At 43.5% G+C, this 16,950-nt stretch overlaps 1 protein-coding gene across 4 annotated transcripts in view; it reads right to left on the reverse strand.

Annotated features, from left to right (window-relative positions):
* KIAA0319L (KIAA0319 like) overlaps nucleotides 1–16,950 on the reverse strand; it is a 79,910-nt gene that overhangs the window by 20,630 nt on the left and 42,330 nt on the right. For all 4 annotated transcript variants that reach the window (XM_069971639.1, XM_069971640.1, XM_069971636.1 and 1 more), the window contains exons 6-14: nucleotides 14,037–14,138; nucleotides 9,900–9,997; nucleotides 7,723–7,810; nucleotides 7,553–7,645; nucleotides 4,471–4,603; nucleotides 3,141–3,369; nucleotides 2,746–2,869; nucleotides 2,077–2,209; nucleotides 812–960 (exon numbers count right to left, since the gene is read on the reverse strand). In XM_069971639.1, the coding sequence (XP_069827740.1) occupies nucleotides 812–960; nucleotides 2,077–2,209; nucleotides 2,746–2,869; nucleotides 3,141–3,369; nucleotides 4,471–4,603; nucleotides 7,553–7,645; nucleotides 7,723–7,810; nucleotides 9,900–9,997; nucleotides 14,037–14,138 (1,149 nt within the window). The remainder of the gene's footprint in view (nucleotides 1–811; nucleotides 961–2,076; nucleotides 2,210–2,745; nucleotides 2,870–3,140; nucleotides 3,370–4,470; nucleotides 4,604–7,552; nucleotides 7,646–7,722; nucleotides 7,811–9,899; nucleotides 9,998–14,036; nucleotides 14,139–16,950) is intronic.

Here is a 16,950-nt window from a genome sequence, read left to right on the forward strand (position 1 = left end):
GTGAGTAATGTTTTGGGTATTGTAGCTCAGCACTGAACATGTGAATGGGACTAAGCAGCCATACCAGGCATCCCCTGCATAGGAATAGGGCTGATTATGTTATTAAAAAAAAAAAAGAGGGCAGATTTCTAATATTATATGCACCTGCTGTGAAATATATATATTTTTTTAAAAATCAACAGGGGTTGTGATCGCAAGCAGTTTTGCAATATACTTGCTTTATTTATTAAGTTTTCTATGTTCAAATCAACATTATACATACGGACAAACCGTGCTTCATGCTCCCTCTGTGCTGATATTTTGTTTTATTCTCAGTTCAAAAAAAAAAAAAAAAAAAAAAAAAAAGAGACCAAACCCAGGAAGTCCAATCCTTTCCTGCTCACACAAGGCAAGACGTCTGTCCATCATGCAGGTTGTATATAAGCTGAGGGCAATTATCTTTGGATAATTATATTATTAACTTCTACTAATTATATTATCAGCTCTGCAGCTTACCAGGAGACAATGCTCTTTGTTATGCAACAATTCTGTCAATATAATGTCACTGTGTGACAGGAGAGCTGACCGTACAATGCGAGCACCCCTAGGATTCTCTGCTACTGAATGTAGACATGCAGCAGCTGTAGACATACACAATGAAGGAAGACACCTAGTGGCCATATGTATAATGTTTATTCAAACATAATAAAATGTAAAAAAAAAAAATTAAGAGAGTATATAGCAAAACTGCTTACGATCACAACCCCATATTTTTGAGACAGTGCCAAACTTTACAATTAGGAAATCATCCCCACCAGTGGTAAACACTCACCTTCCTTCACAATCACACTGACTGTGGCCTTGTCTTGTAAGCCGCGCTCATCTGTAACAGTCAATGTAAACTCGTACTTTCCAACCTGCAGGCCAGTAACTGTGGCAATGCTGCTGTTAGCATTTTCAATTTTAACTCCTTCTGGTCCTCTGAAGTGAAATGAAACATTCTTATTAGTTATAAATAGGGCTCATGATTTATCAGGCATCATCTAACTCTGGTGCTGTCTCAGGGTCCTTTTTTGTTATTGTAAGTCAAGGTATGTTTGCTGCAACGTTTTATACCCTTGCCGCATGTCATTTAGCCCAGAGGTAGGGAACCTTTGACCCTCCAGCTGTTGCAAAACTACAATTCCCATCATGCCTGGACAGCCAAAGCTAAAGCAATCTGTTCCATGGATAGGACATGTCATAACTCGGACAAGATCACGTCACAGTCCGTGTTTTTTCACAGATTTCACGGATCTGACATCTGAAAAACACAGATGTGTTTAATTACTATTTACTAAAGAGTATACACTCTTTATACACTCCGGCTGGGATTCCATGCGGCCCCACAGAAAACTGACATGTCTTATTTTCTGCGGGCGCTATTCATTGAATAGTGGCTGCCAGAAAATACACTGTGCAGACAATTTAAAGTACGGCTCCCAGCTGTACTTTACATTATCTGCTATGGATAACTGGAGTACAGGCAGACCCAAATGTGCCCCCATTCCAATTAAAAAAAAAAGTGATGTTCGCCCGGCTGATACTGCAGTACCGGCCGGGCTGAACATCTCAGACAGCAGCGGTTCTGTGACATGGCCATGTCACAGAACGGCCTTTGATTTGCCATGTGTGAACATGGCCTAACAATGCAAACCTTTTTTAACTTTAAAATGAAGTAGTCACAGGGAGAGCATATTTAAAGCTACCACTGCACAATGACGGACAGATATGCAGAGATGCATTACACAGGACTAAGAAATCATTGCACCAATATAAGGAAATTACATGAGCTACATTTTTAAACATGTAGAGTACATTAAAATAATATCTAATATATAAACAGAAAAAACAAACTGGGATAAGCCTTTAAACAGTGTCATGTTCCCCATTTCTGGCTGTGCTTGTTGTCTGCAGCTATGCGTACATAGCCACAGAATATATTTCCGCCTTCCCACCCTCTGCATTTTATTACAATGTACAATGCAAAGGAACACCGACTCATCTTCAGAATTCCAGAAGGAAGTATTGTGCCCTGCGGTGAATGGAGATACGTACTGAGTCTTCTCCCAAAGATAGGAGACGATCTTCTGATCATCTGTACTGCGGCTGCCATCCAGGGTTGTACTGTCTACAGGCAGAGTCAGCTCTTTGTCTGGTCCGGCATCAGATTGAGGAGGTTTATTGTTTTCTGAAACATTTACAAACAGGGGGGTTGGCAAATATAACGACAATTGATATGATCAATAATATTAAAGGGAATCCGTCACTAGGTGTACGATGCCCTAAATGAGGACAGCATAAACTAGTGAAAGAAATGCTGAACAGGTCGGTGTATTACTTACATTATACTGTTCAACTGTTCTCCTGATATGCAGGAGAATAGGATCCTTGCCACACCCCTCCCCCTGCCCTCCAGCTGCTGATTGACAGTGCTGCCTACACACAGCATGAATAGATAACTACCAATCAGCAGCTGGTGGGTGGAGTTTTCTGGTGCTCATGAATATCCAGGACTACTGGGCTTATGCACATAATGGAAAGGACTACTTATTGTCCATGTTATTCAGAAGGAGATCTCTGGATCAGCTGCACAGAAGAATGTAAGTGATACATCATTCTGTTCAGCTTCTCTGTCACTATGCTACCCTGAGATAGGACAGCCTAAACCTACTGACAGAGTCTCTTTAACCACTACCAAACAAAAGTGATCCTATGGGTCCTTACCAGGCTGAACAATCACGGTAACCTCGCTTGTAGACTGCTGTCCTGCAGAGTCTGTCACAGTGAGCTGAAATGTGTAATCACCTTCTTGCAGTGCTGACAGCTGGAGAGTTGACGTCCTGACACCCTGCGTGGTGGGATAAAAACACATGACGCAAACTGTATCTGATTTTCAGAGACAACAAAGTAGCAATAATGCAGGCACGTATGGCTTGTCTACAGTATACGCCATAAAGGCTATGTGGTGGTCAGTCGTGCACATCAAAGAGTCCAGTGACAGCAGCTGATAAGTACTGGAAGACTGGAGATTATTTTTAAATAGAAGTAAATTACAAATCTATATAACTTTCTGGCACCAGTTGATTTGAAAGAAAAAAAAAACAACAACCTTATCTTACCTGCATCTCCATAACTTTCCCTTTGCTGCTGGGACTCAAAGACCACTCATAGCTGACAATACCATGATCATCTGTGCTCAGGTTCCCATACAAGACAATGGAGTTTTTGGGCAGTGTTATGACTTGATTGGCTCCGGCATTGGCCACTGGGGGATAATCCACAGCTTTGTTTAACGTCAGGCTGGCGGTTGTGGAGTTTTTTGCACCGTCCGAGTCTACGACAGTCAACCTGCAAATGGGAACAAATGAAGGAAGACGAATGGGGTGTAAGCATTAGAGTCTTTATATTATATATGTATAAGAACCTTACAACAATTTTCTACACAATCTAAAATGCAGTAAAGCAATTGCACTTTATCATCAGGCATACTGCAACAGATACAATGAAAGCATTTAAAGGGGAACTACAGCAAAAATATTTTTTAATTACTGCCTTTGTACAATCAGGTACTGACCAACCATCATATTTACTTTTATGAGGTTATAATAAATGTTTAACAATACTTCACATCATCTATTCAAGCATATATTTTTTCTATACCACATCACCCTCCTCTAGAGAGCCTACTATATCTTTCTATTTACTCCCATTCTCTTGGCGCTGAGACAGTAGTGCACTCGAAGGTGACTTACTATATACTATATACATCAGTCAGGTGCAGAAACCTCTACTACCCTTTTCTTTCAAAAGAAAGTTATATAGGACTAGTAATTTACTTCTGTTTAAAAATATCCTGTGTTCCAGTCTTTATCAGTTGCTGTATGTCCTGCAGGAAGTGGTTTATTCCTTCCAGTCTGACACAGTGCTCTCTGCTGCCACCTCTGTCCGTGCCAGAAACTGTCCAGAGCAGGAGAGGTTTTCTATGGGGATTTACTACTGCTCTGGACAGTTCCTGACATGGACAGAGGTGGCAGCAGAGAGCACTGTGTCAGACTGGAAAGAACACCACTTCCTGCAGAACATACAGCAGCTGATAAGCACTGGAAGACTTTTATTAAATTAAAGTAAATTACAAATCTATAAAACTTTCTGGCATCAGTTGATTATTATTTTTTTTTGCTGAACTACCCCTTTATTCTTAAAGGGGGTAAAAAAAAATCCAACACCCGTCGATTTCAAAGAATTGTTTTTACCAGAGTACCCTTTTATTGTACTTTGTTATTACCCACCAAAATATATGTAATATACAAAAAATTGGAGACATGTGATCCCATCCAACCGTCAGGTTCAGGGCACATGCCAAGAACATTGGGAATATATGGCGGACTGGCACCTGTAAAGTTTGGTAAATTGTATTATCTCACATCTAACGCCAGTAAAAAGTCTTACCTGAAAGTATAATTTCCGGGTACCAGATTCGTCAGCTTTAAGATGGCGGTGTCTGCTGTTATCTTCTCCTCTCGTAACGGACCCTTCAGCTCTTCCCAATGGTAACTAACAATTTTCTCATCGTCCGTGCTCTCTGCAAAGAACACAGACATTGTAATTAAGCAACGTTAGGCTATGTTCACACTGCGTTTTTGCAGCTGTTAAACTATATCTGCTTTTGAATGTTTATATTAGGGTGTGTTCACAACTACAGGAATGGCGGATTTGATAGCACCGATTTGATGCTGTGTTCAGTTATTTGGTTACTTTAATATCTGCAGCATCAAATCTGCTCCGGATCCTGTATGTGTGAACGCACCCTTAAAGAGGTTGTCTGGGAAAAATTCACTTTTCTCCTATCCACAGAGTAGGGGAAAAATAGAAGGTCGCAGGGGTCCAACCTCTGTATCCCCTTCCAATCTTGGTATCGGGCCCCCTGGCCCTGTTATGAATAGAGCCATGGGTCCAGCATGTGACCTGTGACTGTATTCATTCCTATGGAGCCGGTGAAAAGAGCCGAATACAGCGCTCTTCCGGTGTACTCGACTCTTTCTGTTGCTCCATAGGAATCAACAGAGCTGTGGCATGTGTGCCGGACCTGCGGTTCTATTCATAGCAGAGCCGGCATGGTCCGATATGGAGATCAGCGGGGGGTACAGAGGACGGACACCCTGCAACCTCCTACTTTTTGAATATCTTGTGGATAGGGGAAAAGTGAATTTTACCTGCTACACAAAAACGCTGTCAACCATGTTTTTGTGTACGCTAAAAAGAAAAAAAAAATAATAATATATATATATATAACATCCGTTTTCTTTTATAACATAAGTACATTACATTGCAGTAATTTTGTGAGTGCCGCAGCATTCTTTTTCTTCACTACCCAATCATTTGTTATGCTGCTGGTCCCAAAGACAGAACTCAGAATAGGCTCTACACCCTACTGAGAATACTCGACCAATAAGAACTACTAATATTGTCTGAAATCCTCTCCTAAATGGTGGCAGAATCTACCCTTACATCAGTGTCTCTCAACCTTTTCAAGCCAAGTATTTCCTAGAGACAAGATGTTCCAGGGAAGCAATCCGTTATAAATGAGGCTATGCCCGCACCGCTGTCTGCCGGCATTGTCAGCAGGTCTTACATATTTGATGGGATGAATAACGCAGCAAGCACCGCTAGTATTCCTGTGCCAGCCACCACGTCAGAATCCCAGTGGAACCCACTGCAAATTTATTCAGAGAGACTGGTCTTTGTTGTGTAAAGATCTGGCACTGACTCTAAGGGCCCAATTCCAAGGGACGATTATTGTGCAAAAAAGCGTTATATCGTTCGAAAGTTAAACAATAATCGTTCTGTGTAATTGCAGGCAACGATGGAAAAATCGTTTCTGTCATTGATCTAGATCTGAACCTAAAATTATCGTTAATCGTTGGCTGTAATTCCACATTCGCTCGCTCAAATTCCCCATTTGTTCACTAATCGTTCAGTGTAATCGCACATTGTTTATTGTTTTGCTGGGATCAGAAGGAATAAACGATCATAGTAACGATCATAACTAACGACCATAGTTCTGTGTAATATGGTAAACGATTTCAGGTTAACAATAAACAATCTCGTTTGCGATCGTTTAGCGTTAGTCGTTAAAAATGGCTCAGTGTAATAGGACCTTAAGAGTCATCTGCTTAGAGGTGTGCATAGTGCACTGTGCCCAATAAGCTTCAGACCAGACTCCACTTTATAGAGACCCCAGGACCACACCCTTCTGTATACTGTCCCCATACTAGGCCTCCCCCCGTATAGAGACCCCAGGCCCACACCCTTCTGTATACTGTCCCCATACTAGGCCTCCCCCGTATAGACCTCAGGCCCACACCCTTCTGTATACTGTCCCCATACTAGGCCTCCCCCCGTATAGAGACCCCAGGCCCACACACTTCTGTATACTGTCCCCATACAAGGCCTCCTCCCATATAGAGACCCCAGGCCCACACCCTTCTGTATACTGTCCCCATACTAGGCCTCCCCCCATATAGAGACCCCAGGCCCACACCCTTCTGTATACTGTCCCCATACTAGGCCTCCCCCCATATAGAGACCCCAGGCCCACACCCTTCTGTATACTGTCCCCATAGTAGGCCTCCCCCCATATAGAGACCCCAGACCCACACCCTTCTGTATACTGTCCCCATAGTAGGCCTCCCCCGTATAGACCTCAGGCCCACACCCTTCTGTATACTGTCCCCATACTAGGCCTCCCCCGTATAGAGACCCCAGGCCCACACCCTTCTGTATACTGTCCCCATAGTAGGCCTCCCCCCATATAGAGACCCCAGTCCCACACCCTTCTGTATACTGTCCCCATAGTAGGCCTCCCCCGTATAGACCTCAGGCCCACACCCTTCTGTATACTGTCCCCATACTAGGCCTCCCCCCGTATAGAGACCCCAGGCCCACACCCTTCTGTAAACTGTCCCCATACTAGGCCTCCCCCCGTATAGAGACCCCAGGCCCACACCCTTCTGTATACTGTCCCCATACTAGGCCTCCCCCGTATAGAGACCCCAGGCCCACACCCTTCTGTAAACTGTCCCCATACTAGGCCTCCCCCCGTATAGAGACCCCAGGCCCACACCCTTCTGTATACTGTTCACATACAAGGCCTCCCCCTGTATAGAGACCCCAGGCCCACACCCTTCTGTATACTGTCCCCATACTAGGCCTCCCCCCGTATAGAGCCCCAAGACCAGGAAGCTGTTCAGTGCAAAGTCCCTTCCACCAACATGTCCACAGCCGACCAGTTAGTATGGGAAGTCTGTAACCGCACAACTGGTCCAAGGTAATGCTCTGCGCAAACGGGTTCCTCAAACTCTAATAGACATATAGGAAAGACTACGGCAATTTCGTAATTTTGCAAATTAAGCAAAAGTTTATTACAAAGAAAATGTGCTGTGTTCCTTAGTTCCAACCAGAGACAACTATAGTAGTGGGCCGCCATACCAGTGACCTGGTATATAAAACTCCAGATGGATAGGATACTTACGGCTGCCATCGATCACAGTGGAGGTGGTGGGCAGAGAGATTTCCTGATACCGAGGGGACACGATCGCCACTGGAGGTTGGTTTACGCGAGGTTCTGTGAGAATGACATTTAGAGTTAGGGAAGACTGCAACCATCAAGTCTTAAAGGAGTCCAACAAGAGGATGTCTGACCTGGTTTGACGGTGACATTTACAAAGCCTTCTCCGTGTGCGTTCTCTCCATCCACGATGACTTTGAACTCGTACAGACCCGCTGTGAGCTGGAAGGACAATGGTTATGAATAGTTTGCGGTGACATTTACAGCCATTCTGCACACAAGACCAGTACTGTCCTTTAAGGCTGGATTCACACAATAATATACTGCTGTATGTCCCAGTTATATGTTAGCATCCTACTGACAGAGTGATGTCAATGTATACTGTGGGGTACAGAAGCAGGACTATATTGGGGACGTTCGATTCCTACACATTACTTTGCTGTACCACACTATAGAGTACAGTGTGGACTGGACAGCAGCTGACAGCATTTGGGCCACTAAAGTGAAAGGAACCACTGCTGTGCGCCACAGTATACGTCAGCAACCCTGTTTTGAAGGGATGCTGATGTATAGCTTGGACATAAAGCATTAAATGGGTATACCCACCTGGTACACCTAAAGAGGATGTACCATCAGGTACGTGCTCTTTAAAATTACACATGAATCGGACAGCGCCGGCACGGGGAAGCTGGTGCCGCGGTCCTTTTTTGAACAGCGTCCCGGTTCCCGCATACGGTGCCACTCTATTCATGGTTACCGGGCTGGAAGTGAAGCACTGTAGGTGGGACGGCCCGCCTCCAGTGGAAGGAAACCACCGCCCCTCCATGAACCAGCCCCATTAGAACCATGAATAGAGCAGCGCTGTTTGCGGAAACCAGGCCGCGGTTCAAAAAAAGGATCGCAGCACCGGCTTCCCTGTGCCGGCGCCGTCCGATTCATGTTTAATTTTAAACAGAGTGTACCTGATGGTACTGGATAAGGTCAGGGAGGCTTTGACCTGAAGATAGATGTGGTGCCACCTCTAGGACACTTATCCTGGTCATATGTCGTAAGTGTCCCAGATGGGTATACCCCTTAAGGTCTCATTCACATGTTCAGTTAATTTTATATTATGTCCAAAATCGTTATCGGCAATTTGCAAAAAATGTTTCTGCAATGCATCTGTAATCCACTCTGACACAGTGCTCTCTGCTGCCACCTCTGTCCATGTCAGGAACTGTCCAGAGCAACAGCAAATCCCCATAGAAAACCTCTCCTGCTCTGGTTAGTTCCTGACATGGACAGAGGCGGCAGCAGAGAGCACTGAGTCAGACTAGAGAGAGAATACACCACTTTTTGCAGGACATACAGCAGCTGATAAGTAGTGGAGGACTGGAAATTTGTAAACATAAGTATTTTTCAAGTCTGTTTAACTTTCTGGCACCAGTTAAAGGTGTTATCTGGTTAGGAAAAATACATGTTGAATCCGCCTCCCTCCTGGAGACTAAAAACTCATTCCATACTTGTTATTATCCCAGTTCTGAGCTGCTGCTTTCTGCTGAAGAAAGGGCTCATATAAACAAGTCCCTGGCTGGCTTTATCTGCAACTTTGTAGCTTTTTTGCAATGCTGGGAGGGTTATTCTGAGGTCAAGTTGCTGGTGAACTCACTGTGATTTATACTCCCGGCATTATAAAGTAGCTACGAAGTTGCAGATAGGAGGAGGGTTAAGAGTAGAGACAGACTGAACAGCTCAGATACAAATTTCTGCAGAAAGCAGCATGCTCAAAACTGAGGGAAGGAGACAAAAAGGTAAAGACATGTATGGAATGAATTGTTAGTCTCGAGGAGGGGGGATGATTGAACATATATTTTACCTGACCGGATAACACTTTTCATTTGAAAATATTTTTTTCTTCAGAGTACCCCTTTAAGTTATATTAAATCTGTAAGGCTGAAACACCAACCCACTTTCCACAAAATATAAAAACATTTCAAAAGGCTACAAATTGTTGTACAAAACAGGTGTGGGCAAAAATGTATAGCTTTTTATGCCAGAAACTGCTTGAAAGTATTTAACAGATTGGCGCCAAAACTCTTCTGTTGATCTTGCTTTCTGGCACAATTCAGCGTACCTACTCTCTTAGTGACATGTATGTATTTGGCTTACAGCACAGTTTTATAGTAGGTTCATGTGTATAAGGATAAGGAAGTGCCCCGAGCAGCTGGAGATATATATATATATATATATATATATATATATATATATGATACATAAAGTCACAGATTCATTATAAATGTTATAATGACCTACTGTCAGTGATGGAACTTACCTTGGACAACTTGAGAGACTGAGAATGTTTGCCCTCCATCTCCCCACTATAATCAGTAGGATGAGTGATCAATCTCCAGTCATATACATACACTTTTCCTATAGGTAAATGGGAAACTCACAGGTCAGATACATGCACAACATCAATAAACTACTTACTGTAAAGTGAGGTGGCAGCAGGGGTGTGTGTGGGGGTGCTGTTTGGGATTGGGATGGCCCTGGTACTACTACCCCATCATCTGCTCATACTATGAGCAGATGATGGGAGGAGTAGTACAGTGTATATGTGTCCAGCACCGAGCAGGGAGGGAGGGGGGAGGTAGTTAGATGCACAGGCACCTCTCCCCCCCCCCCCCCGCTCGGTGCCCTCCAAATGTATTGATTAGATACATTGATGGAATACTTTGGGGAGCAAGGACACTTGCTCCTCAAAGTATTCCATAAATGTATTCAATCAATAAAAAACATACTGTACATTACTTTTTACATAGACATCCATAGAAACAGTACAGTACTATAGACTTCTATATATATAGTGCACCCCCTGCTAGACACTCCATAGGATTTACAACTGATTTGTGATGTCACGGTTTTTGAGAGAATTTGAAGACTCCCTGTATATGTGAATTTCCCATAATGAATAAACATTAGGAATTTGTCTAACTTTTCATAAGTAATAACATATTAAAAAATACGTTTTGGCCGGAGTTGTCCTTTAATCTCTCCCCCTGCTACGTCACAATGGGTGCATAGAGTGACTGGGGTGGGGCACTGATGAAGTCACTGACTGACTGAGCGGGCTCTCTCTTGCCAAGAAAAGGAGAGAGGATAACATCTGGCGGGTTAGGAAGCCTGGGGATGCAGTGCTGCAAGGGCACGGGGACCGGTAAGTATAGGTTCTTTATTATATTCCCCCCACCCCCTGCCCGTACTGTCATTATTAATTTTGACAGACTTCTACTTTAAATAATAAGTCATTTTCTGATGAGCACTGTAGCCTTGCAGCGCTGGGGTCCTGGGTTCAAATCCCACCAAAAGATACAGATAGGAGAATTTGGATTGTGAGCCCTAATGGGGACAGGGACCAAAATTGACAAACTATGTAAAGTGCTGCGGAAACACAAGTATAAAAAAAAAAATATTATTATTATAAATATTATTATAATGCATTCCCTTTAAAGTTTATCACACGCCACAAAATAAAAAGAACACAATGTTCTATGGGTAATTCAATAGAAAATACAAACATAGATCTGTCACAATTACCAAACCCCCGGCCAGCATTCACTATCTGATACTGGGAATGGGATAAAGACCCAGTAATTGTATTCCCTTCCTCAATGAATGATGTCCCTTGTCTCAGCCACCGCAGTGGTGGTTTGTGTGTGTGTGTGTGTGTGTGTGTGTGTGTGTGTGTGTGTGGGGGGGGTGTTCTATAGCAGTCAGATAGTCTAACGATCGGCGCTGGGGGGGGGGGGGTCTATTGGACATAGCTGTGTTATATTGTGTTACACTGATCACCATGAACATAGTTGGTCCCTATAACAACTTATGCAGATGACAGTGCTCCCCTTGTCATAGTGTTTAGGATCAGCGTTCAGCGGTTATATAACATAATTTGGAGGGGGGACTCTGCTCTGTGTCAATGCTGATCAGAGCAGGGAAGCGGGGACCAATGTTTGAAGAGCTTTGCAGTTCCCCACCAACACAAACAGTGCCCGTGCTTATATAAATTAAAAATTATACATCAATTTTACAAAAGTTATTTATATTACAAACTAATACAACCTTCTTTTTTTTTTTAGCAATGTTTAAAGGGAATCTGTCACTGGGTATATACTGCACTAAAGGGGTAGTCCACCCAAAAAAAATTTCTTTAAAATCAATTGGTGCCATAAATTTGTAATTCACTTCTATTAAAAAATCTTAAGTCTTCCAGTACTTATCAGCTGCTGTGTGTCCAGCAGGAAGTGGTGGTTTCTTTCCAGTCTGACACAGTGCTTTCTGCTGCCACCTCTGTCCATGTCAGGAATAGTCCAGAGCAGCAGCAAATGCCCATAGACAACCCCTCCTGCTCTCTAGACTGGAAATAATACAACTTCCTGTTGGGCATACAGCAGCTGAAAAGTAGTGGAAGGCTTAACATTTTTTAATAGAAGTAAAATTACAAATCTCTGGCACTTCATGGCAGCAGTTGATTTGAAAGAATTTTTTTTTTTGGTGGACTACCCCTTTAAATGAGAGCAGCAGAAAATAGTGACAGAAATGCTAAACACATCGGTGTTCTGTTTGTTATCACACCCCTCTCCCCAGTTGTTGACTATACACAGCATGGATAGATAAATGCCAATCAGCAGATGGTAGGTGGAGTTTCCTGGTGCTCATGAATATCCAGGACTACTGGGCTCATGCACATAATGGAGAGGACCCGGTGAGAAGAAGGCCGCAAGAAGAGCCCTGAAGCATGGATAGGTAATGTATACAGTTTAAGCAAGGGTTGCAAGGACATCGGTAATGATGTCCATGCAGCCCTTGTTAAATGATTATCAGGCCGTGTAATAGGCCCAGTAAACGAGCGCCGATCTAGCAGATTGGCGCTCGTATACAGTTATTATTGGGCCCCCATCGGTCCGTGTAATACTACCCATAAAGTGATAATTGGATTCTCTCTCTGTGTAATAGAGACAAGGATCAGTGTTCTGCATACCGGTCTCTAAGCTGACAGGCCGCTCAGCCAATCACTGGCGACGGTGGTCCTGACCAGTGATTGGTTGAGTGGCTTTTCAGCTCGGAGACCGCTCTGAAGCTGCAGTCGCGGGATCGGGACGCAGACGGCAGAAGACCGGGAGCGTGGACAGGAAATGTATTAACTGTATGGGCAAGGGCTGCACGGCTATCACTAACAATGTCCATGCAGCCCTTGCTAAACGATTATCGGGCCGTGTAATAGGCTCACTATACGAGTGCCAATTTAGTAATATTGTTTGGGCCTTTATCGGCCCGTGTACTAGTACTCTTAACTACACATGAAAGATATGGGCTGGGAGGGGGTAAAGAAATGATCATGTCCAAGCTATGGGCTGGTGTAGGCTAGTGGCCTGCCACAAAGCTGCATTACGATTAAATCACAGACGTCATAGCAAAAACTGTTTCTATGGAACACAAGTACGTGCTGGGAGGCTGCGTGTGGATGGGATTAGGTTTCATGAGGGCAGCTTTTCAGGTTTATACTCCAGTACAGCCAGTATGACCAGTAATCATAGCTATCTAACCTGCAGTAGATGGACTGACAGGCAGTGTACGAAGATAAGAGACAAGAATATGGACAAAAAATTTTTTTTAAAGCGTACTTGTCACCATTTTGTTTACATGTTTTTCAATCAAAAAGGAGAGACACCTGTTCATCATGCAGGCTGTATATTAGCTGAGGACAATTAGCTTAGGATAATTATATTAATAACTTTTTCTTAGTCTATTAGCAGCTCTGCAGCTTATCAGAAGACAGTGCTCTCTGTTATGGAACAATAAATGTCACTGTGTGGTTACACAGGTTTTGGTGTTGTGTGACAGGGGAGCTGAACGTACAATGCGAGTACCCACCAGGATTCTCTGCTACTGAATATGGACGTGCAGCAGCTGTACACATGCACAGTGTGGGGAGACACCTAGTGGCCATATGTATAACGATGATTTAAACATAGAAAACATAAAAGAATAAAGAGAGTACAGTATATTGCAAAACTGAATGTGATCACAACTCCTGTTGTTTTCTTTAAAAAAAAAAAATGTTTGAAATAGTGGCATATTTATGTCAGGTATTCTTTTAAGGGCCCTTAGATAACCTGCCACCTTGCTTGCTCCATGGCGGATCCGACCTGTCAAGGACGCTTTAAACATGGCGGCCATGACAGTGATGTGAATGGTATTATTACAAGAAAAATTATAAATGTTTATTACAGATCTTCTGTTACCTGTATGATATATCAGGAAGCTCCACACTTTAGTTACAGTCAATAAATTGATTGGAAATAGTCCCCATTCACCAGTTATAGGAGGGGGTAGGAGAAGTGAAGAAACTAAATGACAATACAGAATGTGATGAGGAGTATGTGCAGAGCGTCTGAACAGATGGTGTTACCTTCAGGAGGTTCAGGAAGGACAAAAGCATTCAGCTGAACAGCGTTCTTCGGTAATGTGACCTCTACGCTATCTCCCGCAGATACCACAAGCTTATTGGTGACTAGAAAAAAAGAAGAAAAAAAATACAATTAGCAATTAGAATATAGTGATGACGTATGCACAAGCTGAACAATGGTCCTCGATAGGCGGATACACATGAAGTGTAACTATCATTTGTAAAAACTTCTGACCAGTCACAGCGATACGTCAGTGCTGTGATTGGCTGAGTGGGCTGTAACTGAGCAGGGGACCGGACCTTGTGCTAGAGGGAATGGGGGGAGCGCAGACATGTAAGTATACCAGCAGTCCGCTGTGAGAATGTAGTGACATAGCCTTGTGCTGCTGGTATAGTAAATCCAGAATGGAGTGCCATAGACTTTAATAGTCATCAGTATCTCAGTGGATCTAACTGTGGAACGCTAAGCATGAAATCTGCTGCCATACTATACGTGTGAATAGACCTCTAAGAAAGTTTTCGCACACCTGCTCTGTAACATATCTGAATATTCTGCATGAACAGTAAAGTGAAACCACAAATAGAAGAGGAGAAAGTAGACCTGACAAGTCTTCTGACAACACGGCTTTGGGGCATACAAAAAAGATGGAATTACAGGTGTTAACTTGAAGTGACGGATTACTGTCATGCACAAAGCCACGTCCCTTTTTGTAGACAGGTTTGTCAGGAAAATTATATTTTACAGGTGAAAACTTTTTACTAACTGCTATATTTGTATGTGTGTCCGCCTTTCTGTGTGACAACTGACAGGTAAATAGAAGGGTTGGTTATGGAGACAGGAGTGCTGCACTGTGGTGCAGGGATAAACAGGTGGAGCGGTATGTATTGGTGCAGTGTGGTGTTGGGATATACAGGTAAAGGAGTATGTATTTGTGCAGTGTAATGTCGGGTTATACAGGTGGAGCAGTGTGTATTGGTGCAGCGTGTGACTGAGTTGTAAAGGTGGAGCGGTATGTATTGGTACAGTGTGATGTTGAGTTATACAGGTGGAGTGGTATGTATTGGTGCACTGTGGTGCTGGGATATACAAGTAAAGGAGTATGTATTTGTGCAGTGCAATGTTGGATTATACAGATGGAGCAGTGTGTATTGGTGCAGTGTTAACTGAGTTGTACATGTGGAGCAGTATGTATTGGTGCAGTGTGGTGTTGGGATATACAGGTAGAGCAGTATGTATTGGTGCAGTGTGATGTTGGGTTATCCAGGTGGAGCAGTATGTATGGGTGCAGTGTGGTGTTGGGTTATACAGGTGGAGCAGTATGTATTGGTGCAGTGTGATGTTGGGTTATACAGGTGGAGCAGTATGTATTGGTGCAGTGTGATGTTGGGTTATCCAGGTGGAGCAGTATGTATGGGTGCAGTGTGGTGTTGGGTTATACAGGTGGAGCAGTATGTATTGGTGCAGTGTGATGTTGGGTTATACAGGTGGAGCAGTATGTATTGGTGCAGTGTGATGTTGGGTTATACAGGTGGAGCAGTATGTATTGGTGCAGTGTGGTGCTGGAATATACAGGTGGAGCAGTATGTATGGGTGCAGTGTGGTGCTGGAATATACAGGTGGAGCAGTATTCATTCCTGCACTATGGTGCAGATTTGGCACTGGTCTCTGATATTATGTGCACTACATAGCAGTATCTGAGGTTGTGTTGTAAAATATGTTGGTTGGTGAGGGCCCAGCAATAACATGGATCGCCTGGTGAGGCCTGAGCACAAAAAGTTTGAGAAGCCCTGTATAATACATATCTGAATCCATGCTGCGGGCCCTATATTTGAAGTACGTATGTCATCAGAAAAAATGCATCGGAATACCTGACATTAATTGTATGAAATCTCAGGGGAGAATAAAGAGGGTATAGAAGGAAGGAAAGACAAAGGAACGCATGGAAGAAGAAATGAGAAAATGCCTACCTCTCTCTTTGTTTCATTTGTGGTTTGGCAAAAGGATACGGCAAAGGGCAAGGGAATACTTTGCTTCAATATTGGATAAGGAACAAAACAAGTCTTTCATGCGGAGGACAATGAATTACAGTCCACCAGGGAGATAGCACAATGTAGGGGGATCCTGAATGGTAATGACTGGCTGCAGGGAAGCCTCCAGGCCCGGGATACGGGAACACAGTCATTCCCCAGGATGAAGGGAACAAACAAGCGCTCCATTTCCAGAGCTCATAGGGTCCCCTCTGCAAAAGAGCTAACTGGGAGGAATACCCCCTAGATACACTGTACGTATCTCAGCCCCAGTGGGTTGTATACCTTGACACACATTATTTTCTAATTGCTGACTTTACTGAACTGAAAATAGGACAGAGAGACACCTTCTAGGTGCATTGCACACACAGCCATAGTAAAGTAGCTAAAAACCACAGTAACTGTGTTATACATAGACCAGGGGTAGGGAACCTTGGCTCTTCAGCTAAAGCTTTGGCTGTCCAGGCATGATGGGAGTTGTAGTTTTGCAACAGCTGGAGAGCCATGGTTCCCTACCCCTTATACAGACTGTTTTCCTAGAACCCCTTTGGTGGTATATCTATCACAGGAGCAAGGTGGTTCAAGTCAGGAAAGAAAAAGAAGTCATTAAAGGAGAAGTCCGGTGACAAATTTTATAAAAGTATTTTATTGCCCCCCAAAAGTTACACAAATCACCAATATACATTTATTACGGGAAATGCACATAAAGTGCTTTTTTCCCTGCACTTACTACTGCATCAATACTTCACTTCCTGGATAACATGGTGATGTCACTTCCTGGACAACATGGTGATGTCACTTCCTGGATAACATGGTGATGTCACTTCCTGGATAAAATGGTGATGTCACGACCCGACTCCCAGAGCTGTGCGGCTGTGGCTGCTGGAGA

Source organism: Dendropsophus ebraccatus, chromosome 5 (genome assembly GCF_027789765.1).
Source record: "Dendropsophus ebraccatus isolate aDenEbr1 chromosome 5, aDenEbr1.pat, whole genome shotgun sequence".
NCBI lineage: Eukaryota > Metazoa > Chordata > Amphibia > Anura > Hylidae > Dendropsophus > Dendropsophus ebraccatus.